At 38.7% G+C, this 15,133-nt stretch overlaps 1 protein-coding gene across 5 annotated transcripts; it reads right to left on the bottom strand.

The window, feature by feature from the left end:
* Positions 1–52: 52 nt before the first annotated feature.
* LOC109596465 (CREB-binding protein) lies at positions 53–13,971 on the bottom strand. Of its 5 annotated transcripts, none has more exons than XM_049969888.1 (22): positions 13,248–13,971; positions 12,356–12,454; positions 11,635–11,846; positions 11,350–11,551; positions 11,113–11,291; positions 10,592–11,045; positions 10,207–10,506; positions 6,953–8,682; positions 6,722–6,890; positions 6,346–6,635; positions 6,130–6,287; positions 5,935–6,045; positions 5,628–5,871; positions 4,854–5,546; positions 4,558–4,791; positions 4,109–4,477; positions 3,845–4,045; positions 3,233–3,719; positions 2,215–2,561; positions 1,694–1,991; positions 1,382–1,619; positions 53–1,321 (listed from the first exon to the last, which is right to left on the bottom strand). In XM_049969888.1, the coding sequence occupies exons 1-22, from the start codon at positions 13,324–13,326 to the stop codon at positions 1,024–1,026; spliced, it is 7,392 nt and encodes a 2,463-aa protein (XP_049825845.1). In that variant the 5' UTR covers positions 13,327–13,971; the 3' UTR covers positions 53–1,023. The 5 variants fall into 5 exon arrangements, with proteins under 5 accessions (XP_049825845.1, XP_049825843.1, XP_049825842.1 ...); XM_049969886.1 differs by having other exon boundaries at positions 6,953–8,685; positions 13,248–13,970; XM_049969885.1 differs by having other exon boundaries at positions 4,558–4,797; positions 13,248–13,970.
* Positions 13,972–15,133: the final 1,162 nt, after the last annotated feature.

Genomic DNA, 15,133 nt, shown 5'->3' with positions numbered 1-15,133 from the left:
CTTTTCGCGTCGTTCGTTTTACTGGTTAAATTATCATATAAATAAAAAGCAATTGTAAATTTATAATTTTTTTAAATATTTATTTTTCTTTTATATAATGCTTAACACTAAAATTTTATACTAAATTGAAGTATGTTCAAAAAATAAATTAGGGGAGGGAGTGTTTTTAAGTATGTCACTGGCTAAAGAGATTTACATTTCTTAATTTGAAAATCATAAATAATTTCACAATAGTTAATAAAAGGTCATTTATCAGATAAAGCCAGCATATGTTGTATGATAGTTGCACTCCACAAAATTCGATTCGTGGAATGTTATATAACACATGAAAAAGAAAACAAATACGATATATAAATTATAAATATATATAAAAACAAAGAGTCCTAGAAACAGGACGAATCACATAGCTTCATTTAGCTACCGAATATACAGTTCAACTAAAAGTCTTTTCGGTAAAAATTAATATTTACAGCGTCACTATAGATGTTGAATTAATTAAAATATTTTTATATAATAATAATGTCAAGTATAAAAAATCAAAAAATCAACGGACAACAGTGCGTCAGAGCCATGCCGTTACATTAAACACTTTCGGTAACAATCCGTTTAATATTTTTAAGTTATAGAACACAGCCTCACGCAAAGCCAAATACTTTTTAGGTATCTTCACTTCATCTATTTAGGTTAACTTCATGTTTATCACCACTAAAATTATATATTTCTTTTTACAAATTCATCTTATGTTAGAACATTATAAAACATATGTACAGTTTGGGAAAAAGGGTACTTTTAAAAAAGGTGTCTCTGGCTTTCAAATTCACAACTATTTACATCGTCATCTGCTGGAGTAAATCAGGCAGTCACTGTTTATCTCACAATACATATATACAATCGTTATGAAACACTATAAACACGAGGTCAATTCGATTCAACTAGGATATATCAAATCCAATGGAGCAGTCAACGTTTCTTCCGTCGTTAGATGTCTGCCGATCTTCTTGAAGACAGCAGCGCTCTGCACCACTAGAGTTGTTCAACAAATTTGCTCAGCTGATCCTGGGGCGTCATCGGTGTAATGTCTCCGCCGTCCGGCTGTTGCTGACCACTTTGCTGGGCGACGGGGGACGCGTGCGGATGGAGGCCGGAACCCGCATGATTTTGACTTGTAGGTCCGCCGCCGGGGCCGCCACCGCCTAGCAGCATTTCGGAAGCCGCCGCCGAAGCCAAATCGTGCGGTGAGGGCTGGGGACCGCGGGGACTTGGCACAGCTTGATTCCGCGGGCTCGGACTTGGCCGTGACGATGGTGATGGTTGCGGACTCCTTAAAAAAACAGCCGTTTATTTAGAAATTGATTTGTTTTTCGTAAAGTGAGTGACGTACCTGATGGGCGGGGAACTCACGCTCTGCATGAGTTGCTGTTGCTGTTGAACCGTCATTCCTTGACCTTGGGGTGGGCCCATAACGCCCTGCGGACTAGGCACTGGGGGCGGGGTAGGTTTAAGGCCCTGCATTGGTGCATACTGTTGGTCGCCGAACGAATTGTTATAGCCTACGTGCGGCTGTCGTATTGCTGGCAATCGTTGTTGATATGAAGGCGGGGCTGGAGGTTGTTGAAAACCTTTAAAAACAAATTTTTATTAATATAACTTTAGATGCAAAATAATGTTGAAGATTTTGAAAATATTCAATTACCTTGTTGTTGTTGTTGCTGTTGTTGCGCCTGTTGTTGTCGCAACTGAATCATCTTCTGGTGCTGATACCATTGTTGTTGTTGGGGCGTGAGCTGTTGACCCTGCTGCAACCCTTGCGGCTGCCCCTGCTGTTGCTGGTTCAACTGCTGACCCAACATACTAGAGAGAGGCATTTGCGAGAGCCGGTTGGCGGCCGCCTGCTGCGCTGCCGCCTGTTGTGTTTGCGCGTTCATTAGGTGCTGTAATGGCTGTTGAGGAGGTGCCGCACCTCCTCCACTTCCCTGTTGCATCTGTTGAGCCTAAAATATTAACAATTATTATATCTTGTTAGCTACTGAAATATTGCTTTGTTATAGAAGAATTTACTATTTCCCAATTGTGCTTTTAATAAATAATTAATTTCTTAAAGTCAAGATAAACATAACATTAAACATTAATTTTGTGTTTTTCTTGTAAAAGCATAAAAAAGTAGTACGCTATATGTTTGCTATAATTTATTATGACTAAGTCAGACAATTTTACCTGTCTCTGTTTTATAAACGCAGCCATCAATTGCGGATTTGCCTTTAATATAGACAGAATCTGCTGTTGCTGTTCAGGCGAATGCGGGGAGCGTAGAGTAGCCATGAGCTGTTGTAACGCCTGCTTTTGCATCATTTGAGGAGGGGGCGCACCGGTATTCTGTGGTGGACCACCGCCTGGAGGTGGTCGTACGATACCTCCAGCTCCACCTTGTTGGTTGGGTTGTTGCATACCGCCGCCCATTTGCCCTGTAGGGAGCATTTGGGCGCCGGGCTGACGCATACCACCTGGAGTTACACCCGCTGGATACCTCTGTTGCCATTGTTCCATGGGTAGAAGATTCCCTCCTGAAATAAAATGAAGCTTATTAGAGTTTTGTCTAAATCAAAGTACCTCTTACCACTAATTAGGAACTCTGTAAAAGTAATACGAATTTTCTCCTAAACATTAATTCATAGGTTGTGTCAAATGTGAGTCAGTTTGTTACAATTGTTGCCGCATTATATATTTAATAAAACTTTGTTGTAAAATATATTTTGAATTTAAGATTTCATATATATTAATTTTTACAAAAAAAACTTACGTTTGCAAAATATCATATGTACTCCAAAAAATTAACAAAAATGTTAATTATATAATTCAATATATAATATTGTATAATTGATTTATAATTTTATTATTTTATAATTTTCATATTACATGAAGCAGCTCTTATTAAAACTTTTATGTGTATATGTGTGAATTGTACATGTAGTTGGTGTGGTTAATTATACATACTTTGCACTGGTTACACTTAACATAATTATTTGGAATTGTTCATTCCACCGCTCTCAACTAAGCAAATTTCTTATATTAATTTCAGCAGGTTCATTTATCACAAATATCATAATTCTAGAATTACTACATTTTCCATCAATTCACGTTTTCATGTCCAACTTCTCACCTTAACGTAAATCACTACGAAGACAATCAAACATTTTTAGCAAACATTAAAAATGATAGGAATGGCAAATCTTACCTTGAGGCACTGGCATCTGACATCGGAGTTGAGGCGGGGGCATGGACTGTCCCCCCACAACCTGTCCCGCAGCTCCGCCGGGAGCCACTTTCCCGTAACCCACATGCGGGGCCTGCTGTCTTGCTGCCTCTTCTTGCACCTGTTTGACGACCTGCAGGACGTTGGCGGGCGGTGTTTGAGTGCCCGGCTTCAACCCGATGCCTGGCTGATGAGGTGACTGAATGCCGCCCATTCCCGCGTTCGCCAAACCTCCGGAACCGATGGAATTGGCGGGACTGATCGCTCCCCCACCCGGAACAACTGATTGAGTTCCCCCACTTCCGCCGCCTACGGACATCATGTTGTTAGTACCTGGGAGGGTGCTAACCGATGATGGTGCCACCCCTCTCGACATAACGGCCATACGACGACGAAGCAGTTGCGCCTGCTGCAAACGCTGTTGTAGCTGTTGCTGTTTGAGTTTGTGTTTGATGTTTGAACAAAATGGCTGGAAATAACATAAATAATTAATGATGATGAGGATTTTTACTATATCTATGATGACAAAAGGTACATGAAGACATGTTAATGTTTAATTTATCTATTTCTAGATAATATAAGTACAAAACTTACCACAGGACATTTTGTTTCTTGGCAGTGTTTAGCGTGATAACAGCATAGAGCTATCAGCTGTTTGCAGATGGGGCAACCACCGTTGGTCTTTCGTTTGCATTGTTTAGTGTGATTAACTACCCGCCGCATCTTTTGGCAGCTGGCCAGTCGACAGTTTGCGTCACGACATTGACAAGCATGTACAAGAGATTGAATGCACCTCTGAAATAGAAACAAATATATTAGTATAATCAAGTTAAAATTATCGCTTAAGCAAAATTCTACCTGAATTGAAAGTTTTCGCTGCTCTGAAGGTGTGACGTTGCTTCCTGGCGAACTGCCGTCATCGATGTCCAAACCAAGTCTGTCCATAGGATGGGGATGGCCGTCCTTCTTGTAGCACTGCGTACACAGATCGAAATCTTCGCAGAATGTACAATGATAGCGAGTCTCCACATGTGCTTTGCAAGCGTTACACGTGTAAACGAATTTGTCTTGGCCTTGGTTGTGTAACTCGTAGAGCATGGACATGGTGCTGAACTTTGCGCGTCTTAAACTACTGAATTCGTAGTGTTTTTCCCGAGCTAACGTTAGGAATGCATCTCTGCCGTCCATGAGATCACAGCTTATACATTGATCAGGGTCTTGGATTGCCTGTAAAAAAGTTTATTTGTTAGTTTTACATACGTGAAACAAAAAAAAATGAAGATTTGTTTAAATAAAATTATTCTTACTTTTAAACTAGCTGCGGATTGTACTGAATGAAGTCTAATAACAAAGAATACTTCTTTGTGCTTTTCCATAGTGGCAAAAATCTTCGCCGAAAGATCATTGCCGGTCTCGTGGGCATTCGACTTCTTGGTATTTTTTCTTTGGTTTGCCTTTGACTTGGTACTCTTTTTTGCTTTCTTCTGACCTTTTTTCTTGCCATCTGGACCCACTTCACTTTCTTCTGACATGGAAAATATCTGTAACTACAATAGTTAAAACATCACATCATTGTAAACAATGTAATTATGTATATTCTTACCGCAGCTTCCGCAGCCTCCGCCTGTTTTCTTTTTTCCTCTTCTTCTTGGTCAAGTTCTTTGATACTTTCTTCTAGAACATTTGGCCAGAAGTCGCCCTCAAAGTACGGGAGGTCGGCCGCGGACCTAAGATTATCTTCCATTGCTTGCTTTAATATATCCTTATAATCTAGTACTATTCTTTCTATGATGCCTTTATCAAGCATCTTCTTATACCAGTCTTGCAGTCTCTTAGGCTTCGGAATCTTTTGTTCGTTTGGATGACAATGAAAGATGTAGTCGTCACCTTCCGATGGGGGACAGGCCCAAATGTGTGCCATGGTGTAACCAAGTTGTTTAACATAGTCCATATAACCCAGAAGAATTTCATGGTAAACAGCCGTTCGAAATTGACGTGGTTTGAAGAAATGCACCGAATCCAAGTAGGCGATATAGACGCGCCTAGTATTTGGCGGTGGACATTCCGATCCGTATTCTTGGACGTGCATACCGAAGAAGCAGACGTCGGTGCCGTCGATCTCCTCAAAGGCGAATAGTGCTTTTGCACGATAAGGAAATTCACTAGCGAGCTCGCCCGTCTCAACGAATTTACTTCGCATACCAGGTTTCACCTCTACCATTTTCTCGCTGCTCGACACCACCCGAATTGAAACGTCGCCCGCGCCCGCTTCTTTCTTTTTCAGGTACATATTGACCTATAATTACAATGATACAAATAAATAAATAGTCCACGATTTATAGAAAAAAATATGATATGAAATATTTAATTTACTTACCCTATTTTCGATATACATTCCTAAGTGAGTAGGTGGCAACCGTTTGGCGTTAAACCTATTTTCACGTCTCTTTTGACCCTTCTTCGCCAGACAGCCGTCACAAGTAAAACCTTGTTGCCATATGGCCTCATGGTGCAAGACACATATCTGATGTAACTTTCGACTACAGTCTGTACAGTTTACAAATGCTTCCATTTCCAGATGATCGTTCTTCATTTCTTTGAACATTTCCTTTTTGATGGCACTATTGATAGTAAACGTAAATTAATCATCAGAAAATAAAATCTTTAGAATAAAAAGTACTTACGTTTGCGTTTGTGTTGGATCATCACCTAATGTTACAGTGTCTCCTTGAATATCATTGAAACACTTCTGGCAGAAAGTGTACCTGTCTGAACCCAGTCCATATGCCTTCAAGCTGATATTAAACAAATAGTCAGTACAGTTCAAAAAATTTTTAAAAGATATTTAATTAAAATATAGAAATTTAAATCAAACTTACCTATTCTGATAACTATAATATTTTGCATCTCTAGCTATTGTGCATAACTGTTTTCCATAACAGCACAACACCTGGGGATTAAAAGTATATTTCCTACCGCAGCAATATCCCATGCTCTGCATCACTGGATCGATCTCTTGCTCAAAAACTTCGCTTAACTAAAAAAATTGACGAATTAAGAAAATTCAAAACAACCAAGAACTGATTTTCTCATACCTTTGTACAATATCTGTACACTCTACTGGTTTTTCTGTTGTAGAGCCAAGCGTTGTCGAACATCAGCCACACATCATCGACATATTCCCACGGATCAGAATACTGACCGATATCCAGTTTCCTTTTGATCGTCGAAAGATCCATCGGCTTCTTAACGATGTCGAAATAATCTGGTATGCCAAGTGTTTGAGGATCGACAGGTTGACGAAACGGTATGGATTCTGGATCTTGACGAAACAGTTTCTCCAATGTTGGCATGAGCTTTTGGCGCAGTTCGTCGGGTTTGAAAACTAAAGAGTGAAATCACAATGGTAAATAATTTCAAAGGACGGGAATTACATTTTTAAATGAAAAAGTATGTAATAAATATACGTACTGCATTTGGTTTTAACACCGATTGAGGGCGATATGCCACTTTCAGGTACAACTGGTTTAGTATCTGAAGAATCAGCATTTTCCTCTTTTTTGACTATGGCTTCTTTAATGGTGGAATTAGGGTGTATATCGCCCTCTTCCATGGGTTCACTCTTTATTTCTGACTTGATCTGAAATAAACAAAAATTCGTCATACAAAAAGTCAATTAATTAAAATTGTTTATCAAAATACCTCCGACTTGATATCTGATGAGTTCTTAATATTTTTGCCACCCATGGAATCGTTTTGGTTGTCGTTGTGTTCGCCCTCTTCTTGCTTTATGTCGACAGATTCCATTTTCATCTGATCGAGTTTGCCCTTGTTGGCAGACGGTGGCGATGGAGACTCGTCGTTTCGTTCAGAGGCAGCCAGTATGGCACTCATCTGCGTCGACAGTGAGGAGGTTCGAGGTGCATTTTGGGCCGCACGTTCCGCGCTACTCATGCCCTTGCCCATGCTGGCGATGGGTGCAGGTGATGCTTGTACGGGAGTTGCGGGCGCCGGTGACGGACCTCTGGAAGAACTAACGGACTTCGGACCGGCCATGGCGTTCGCCACGTTCGCGTCCTGTGGCGTGGTCGCATTCTCCGAACCGGGGACCGACGATGCTCCGGACGGTATTCGACCAATCGTGCCGTTCGTGGTATTCGATTGTCCCTGTTGTGATTGTTGAGATAGTGGTGTTTGTACTTGAAAACCGGGAGAAGGCGCCATTTTCTTTTGAATCATATCGTTGAAATTAGGCTGACTCGCGGGTGATGCCTGAGGCAGGGAGACCGAACCGTTACTGGTTGGCGGGAATGGGCCACCGCCACCAGTCGACGGACCCGTTGTGCTACCCTGTGAAAGGGGGTTACCGCTGAAGGGCGATAATCCAGGATTCGACTGGGTTGGACTAGGCCCTGGAAGACCCACAGTCTGCTGCGGTTGAGACTGTTGGTTGTTTTGAGACTGTGATACCTGTTGAAGTGATTGTTGTGGTGTTTGCGTATTTGGTTGCGTGGACTGTTGTTGTTGTTGCATGGGGAACATAAGTCTGTTTTGATTGAGAACACCTCCCAAGCCCGATGGAAGGTTGCCTTGGACCAGTGAGGGGGAGCCGCTTCTCAATTGCGACTGCGACTGCTGTGGCTGAATTAGATTACCTGGTACTCCAGGACGAGGACCTACTTGAAGGTTTGGTCTTATCTGAGGATTCGCCTGCTGTTGGAGCTGTTGTTCTTTTCTTTTCTGTCGTTTCTCTTCCAGTTCTTTTTGTATTTTATATATTTTCTCCGCTAATAAATGGTAATATTCCGATCGAGAATTGGCCATCTCGTACATGTCACCTTCTACTTTCCGCGCATAAGCCACCAAATTGTGCATACGTTTGTCAAGCAGTGCTTGCGGATCAGGTGTCGGAAATATTGCTTGCACCAGTTTATGAACAAGGTGATTTCGAAGATCTGGAGTGACACTCTGATGCCACTCCTTCGTTCCAGCCACCGGCGAGGCCGTTACCTGACCGGCCTGCAAACCCGCCGGGTTTCCCAAACCTTGATTAGCGGCCTCCGCTCCGGACGCCAGTCCGAACATCACAGTGTTAACAGTCTGTTGCTGCAATGTTTGAGCTTGACTGGCGATTCCCTGTCCGGTTTGTGTTGAAGGATCGCTGCTAAGTGGCAAAGACACGGTCGGTGGGTTGGCACCAGGTGGCGCCAAAACTCTCACACCACCCATGTTTGGATTTATGTTTGGTATTGTCGGTCCACCTGGGAGAGTCCTCATCTGAGGCCTAGTTGGGCCCGGGTTCGGAAGTAAGCCGGGCGGTGTGGGTCCCGCCCCAGTCGTTGGGCACTGGATGCCTAGAGCTTCGTACGCACGACGCATGTCAGTGGGGCACTGATTCTGTGACTGGTTTGTCTGTGGTGGATTAGCAGCAGCTGCTAACAGAAGATACAATAAAATATCAAAAATCGGTAAATAATTTTGAAGACATCAGAATCATATTAAATGATATGTCACAAAGGCAGATGAAAAATTAAAGTATTAACATATTATTATGTTAAGTTGCTTACTCTTTCAATTGAGAAAGTACGATAGTTCCTACACGTTTCTTGTTTCAAGCAGGTAATAACGTGACGAAATAGAAAAATGATATTTTCCCACGACTTCACTTTTGAAAGCTGTTGTGCAAATTCTAAATTTTGACAGATTGTAACTTCAAGATTGAAGTATAGACATTTCATGGAAGAGGTGAGACAAAGCTTTTTCTACTCGTCAGGGCTGTACCGTGAATACAAATGAGATTTGTCACAGGTCATAAAACAATGTTACAACAAAGCGCTTGTATTTAATATATTTTCTTCTATAAAGTCAAAAATAATTTATTTTTTTAATAAGTTGGTAATAAATCCTGGGACGTCTACTACAAAAACCTGCGCGATTTTTTCTAAGGGTGACATCGTTTGTGTAAGGGTGTCCAAACTCAATTAATGTGAAGTGTTGAGTGAGTGAGATTTTGGAAGAGATATCTGTTAGACAATGATTATCTTAAAAATTCTCCAAAGCTTACATTCTGTCCCCTGTAAAATTTAATGTAGTTTCTTTGAAGTGTTGTAATTATTGATTGACTATCATGTTTATTCGTTTATTATTTAGATTAACTTTTTGGTGGAAGTTGAAAACGCTCCTATATTTTTTTAATATTCCGCTGAGGCAAACATGCTATACTTACTATTTACAATTAGTATATTAACAATCAAATAAAATTACGTATGAATTATCTAGATACTTCGATACTTTAGTTTCTGTAACTTATGTAAGCCTACAATATATTTGGTGGTTCATTTTTGAAAACGTGTTACGATTCTACTGAAAAAATTTCTTGATATAGCGATTATAAAATTCAGATGTAATTGCAACAATAAGGGTAATCTAGTTGCTTGTCTCTTCTCAACGATCGATTAATTCAGCAAATTTTTCCGGTTTCGCACTTTACACATACCAATTTTTTCCTATAATTCATCGGGGTAACATGAAGTGCAAAAAGGCCGATAAATCGGTATGTAAAAAACAGGCATTATAAGAATTCTATATGTAACTTTCAAACCTTTTAAGCTACTAATACACACAATGGAAACAGGATTTGTCCATAGTTGTTATGATAAAATAGAGGATAGTATTTTTTGTCACAAATAAGAAAACTAATAAATGTTGTGCACAGTTGAATTTGATTAACTATATTCAATTAAATTAAATTTTAATCTTATTGTTTTAATTTATACTATAAGAATAAAATATTCAACATCAATTCTTTAAAACAATATCTGAATAAGAATTCTTCAATAACATTACTGAACTAGTAACTAATCATAAAAGACCTTTTTGCATGGTTAAAAAAGTCATATACAATATAGTGTTGAAAGTTTAATAAATATAAAGCATCAATAAAAATGTCCACTTACCATTAGGATTATTTCTGTTCTTGTCCGCCTGCTTAAGAGGTAAACAAACCGGGCAGTCAGTTCTGATACAATTTTTCCAATGACTAATGATTTGCCTTGAAGAACTGCAATGTGCGACAGTACAAGACTTGCCTGCATTGCAAGTCGTCATGTGATTTAGAACATTTTTCATAGTCTTGCAGTGTGGCAAAGTGCAGGTCCATACTTCACCGTTGGTTTGCGACGTTTCTCGGCGCTGGCATTTGTGCGCATGTAACAGAAGCACCAGCTGCTGTTGGATAAGCTTTCGCTTTTCGGGATCTGTTAATAAAAGAAATAAGCAAGTTTAGTCAAAGACCTATTTCTCTTATGCATTGAATTATATTTAGAGACGAAGAGGCGTTACCTGTAGAAGGAGTTGGATTCTGCGACGCCTGTTGAGGTCCTGGCTGGGTACCGCTCGGAGCGCCAGATTGTGGTTGTGCTGGAGATGGTGCGGGTGGCTGCGTCTGAACCATACCGCCTTCACCACCCAGACCGGAAGGTACGCCGCCCGGCGGTACTGCTCCAGCTGGTGCTCCTAGGCGGGCACAGTTACCAAGTTTGCCAACTTGTTGCTGTTGAACACCTTGCGGTGGTCCTCCGGATGTGGCGTTCATATTCTGATAGCTGTACGGGGTGGCCGTACCGCCGGCCGACGTCGCACCGAGTCCCTGATTGACGGGACCACCCCCCGCACCGATCATGGTGTTGGGGGCGGCCAGTCTTGGTCCTCCCATGTGTACGTGGGGCCCTGGTATCCGTTGAGTGCCGAACGTTGACATGGGAATACGGTTGATTATCGGTCCATTTTGCAAGCCCTATGGATAAAATAACAAAATAATGTTAATATTTAGTAATTAATATAATTTCAATTAAGCAACATACCTGAGGCACATTATGATTTCCACCATGGTGAGGTTGTCCTGGGGCTAACATGTTCGTGGTGTTTGTTAGAGGTTTATTCACGCTACTGCTTACTACTAAACCTCCACCTGCCATTCCACCAATTGTGTTCATGTTGCTATTTGTCATTATCATATTTCCTCCAGCACTGTTATTGATACCTATAAAGATAAAATTATTTGATTAATGTTATTTTATGTACATATAACAGAAATTTACCTTGGATTGAACTCATCACTTGAGGTGTACTTCCATTATTTGCTATTGATTGCAGTCCAACATTGTTTGTCATACTTGATGGTAGACTACCCAAGTTAAGCTGATCAACAACACCCTTTGCCACTGACACGTTCGGGGGTGATTGTAAATTGGGGCTCTTATTGCCTAATTGTGACAAAGGATTGGCTAATCCAGGTTTTGTCTGAAATAATATAATTTTTATAAACTTACAGATCTTAACGAATTTTAGCACGTTTATAACCAATAAGAATAAGAGATACGCACCTGCTGAAGTATTTGATTAATTTGCATTTGTCGCAACGTATTACTATCATTAGTTTCGATTCCATTTTGGATGGTGCCTGGACCTGGACCCTGAGCTGGTGGCTTTGTATTGTTGCCCATATTGTCTGACATGCCCCATGATGATGATGATATAAGCTCATCTGGGAGATCATTTTCCAAATCCAACAATCCATCCATACTTGTGAAAACATCTAATAAAATACATAATAATTTTAGTTATTCACAAAGCTAATGATATAAAATTCTTTCAGTACATTCTTTGACAAAATTTAATTATTTTCCATTAATATTTTTTTCAAATTGAAGAGATGTACTGAAAGTTTAATTTTAAGAGACCAATGACATGAGAAGCATCACAACTGATCACAAATATTCCAATGCATTGCTCATAACAAAAATTTACAAAATAATACTTCATCAAGCACTGAACATGCAGACTTTCAAAGCTACTTATATACAGTAATATTAAGAAAATGTGTTAGTAATAATATAAAGAGTGCCATGAATGTGTTATTATCAATGTTTGAGCAAAATTAATAGTAATAATATATAGTTACCATAGATAACAATTGATTCAGGTTTAGCAACTAACAACACATGAAATTTAAAACTGAATCAGATTGTAGTCTTTGGTAAACTGTTTCTTCAGTGTTATTGTAAGTGGGTTAGTTATTAATTTTTGAATTAATTGTGTATTTACTTTGTTGCTGGCTATAATTCCAATGTGTCCTCGGATTGGAAATACCATCACCCATTGAGGTTGAAAGGGCCTGAGAGGGGCCCATGCCATAGTTGTAAGCTATCATTAAGCATAAACAAATTACCATATTACCAAAACATTTCCCAATCTACATATACTCAAGTAAGTATTGAATTTAGTAACTTGAACTGATTAAGTATGTGTAGATTTAAGGAACTATTGTACTATTGCTACTAATAGTTTTGCTTGTTGGTTAACTAAATATGTATATACAAGCAATATTTATAGCACTGGTTAATGTAGTATTTTTTACCTATACCTGTTGTAACCCCTTGAATAAAAATTAATCTTGAATCTTTCCAACAAAAGTTTTAGAAACTTGATAAATGTAAAATAACCTGTTTCAATTTTACCCCTTTGATATCCATTTGGTAAAAAGGGTACTTATGGGGGAAATATTAGTTGAAAACTTGTTTCTGATTATTAAATTAACAGGGTTATGTGTTTTTAAGTTACTTAAAATTATAGTGTTTTTAAAGAGAATCAAAGAAAAAATCATGCAAACGGACATTTATGTTCAACATTTCATGCAGAGTTCAAGAGCAATAGGTAGTGTTTACAACTAAACGTTTACAAACATGACACTATTGTAGTTTGTTATGATTGCGAGAGACGACACAAGATTGTTTGAGCCGAAAATTTTCGGCAAATTCTGTCTTATATGCTGATATTTTGCATTAAAACAGCTGTTCCGGACACAAGACATTTATTTACCGCGAGAAGTTTGTCAAAAATGTCAAACCGTGGTAAAATTGTCTCTCCCGCGTTCATTGAGAACATGCCGTATAAAACTAAATAAAACGTATAATTCGCAATTCGATTATTTACTTACCAGGGTCCGATGGGCCCTGAAAGGACTCCAACTTTTGCCTTTTGGCATTCGGCGGGCCATCTACAAGATGATCGGCCATAGCAAAATCGGCGGTGCAGTCTCCTGTTTACCAAGCCAAAAGCCGAAGCACTGGCCCAATGCTGCGGCCGACCGCACTCAACGCACTGTAATGCACTATTTATCGCAATTTACGCATAAAACACATGATTTAAATGCGAAAATATAGAAGAAGCGGCACCAAACAGTCGATATACCGAATGTTCGGCAGTCGATGCATCTCCCAAGGCACATATTTATCAAATAACAGTCAACCATCGGCCATCATGAACTTCGACTAGTCCGACTGGCCGACTATACTTCGCGACTGCCTCTCACCATCTTCCGTCAGAACCGCACAATGATCTCAAACTAAATCACTCCAAGTTTCACACTTTTCGACACTTTTTTAACAAACATTGACAAAATCTATCCACTAATTCACTATATAACCGTACATTTGCCGATATAAGACCCCTTTAATTTACATACGACAGTACAGTGTAAGAAATTCATACGAAATTCTACGCGACCACGAACTCGCAATATGGCGGCTGTTGATGAAACTTTTTCTACGCTTGTCAGAAATATTCTGTCCATTAAATCCTCGCGCCCGCGCGATTGGCCCGCACGCCCCACGTGATCCAATACTCTGTTACCACTGGCCACAAAATTCCGGAAGAAACGAAGTGACGCAGCGTCGTCGTCACTTGTGACGTCATGACCCGAAGACTCGGAAACGCCCGATGGAGGACCTTTATGCAGAAATCAACAGAAACATGGAACACGAAGATAAGATAAAATTACGACAAGTTAGCTCATTTTGCGAGTAGTAAATAAATATTATGAGACCAACATGCCATGAGGCCTATTTATAGCAAGGTTAAAATTCATTTTTCACTTGCTACTCGTTTGTTTACAATTCTCTAGCGTTCAAACAAAGAACTTTTTTCATGGTCAAACATTTTTGCCAAAACTTTGCTGGGATATTTTTTAATGAATAAAGGTGAGATATTGCATTTAAACTTTACCATTTACCATTACATATACGATTAAATTTTCATTGACCATCTACAGCTGATTTTTATTAAATATTCACCATCAAACTTATGTTGGTTAATTCCGTAGACGCAACATATCTCAGAAATATCTCGCTTATCAGTATTTAACTAAATTATCTCATAAAACCAGGTATATTTTTATTTCTTTAAAGTTCATTGATTATAAATAAAATCATTTATAAATTAAAATATTCGAAAGTCTACAACTGATAAATATAATATTAAATTACATTTAGATATGCTTATATGAGGATGCCGCGATTGAATATTTATGTTTTGTAGCAGAACAATTGTTTACATACACGATATTTCATTTTTAAATTAATATAATAATAATAATTCACCTATTTTTATTATTGTATGGAGATTATTCTAATTACCTAAGTATTTAAGTACACACTTAAGATTGAATCTGACACAAGCCTTAAATTTTGTATTGAATTAAATAGTATTATTAGTTATTAACAATATCGTTTATATATTTTACCTAATATCACTACTATGTCGGTGATTTAAATTTTATGTTATAGTATTCAATCAATAATTAACAGTGCCAACACATTTTTACATATTATTGAATTGCTTTTTTGGACAATTAGATTATTTAAAAAATCATTCATGTAACTTTTCATAAAATAGATTAATTACTACTCGTTAATAATACACATTGTTATATATATCCTATTATTTTTAAATTTTCAAAATTAATTATAAAATTTTATATAATTAATTTTGTGTTAAATATTTTTTTAATTGTAAAAATTGTTTATAATTATTAAATGTTTTAAT

Source organism: Aethina tumida, chromosome 7 (genome assembly GCF_024364675.1).
Source record: "Aethina tumida isolate Nest 87 chromosome 7, icAetTumi1.1, whole genome shotgun sequence".
Classification (NCBI taxonomy): Eukaryota; Metazoa; Arthropoda; class Insecta; order Coleoptera; family Nitidulidae; genus Aethina; species Aethina tumida.
The sequence above is the reverse complement of the archived record's forward strand: the minus strand, read 5'-3'. Positions and strand labels throughout refer to the sequence as shown.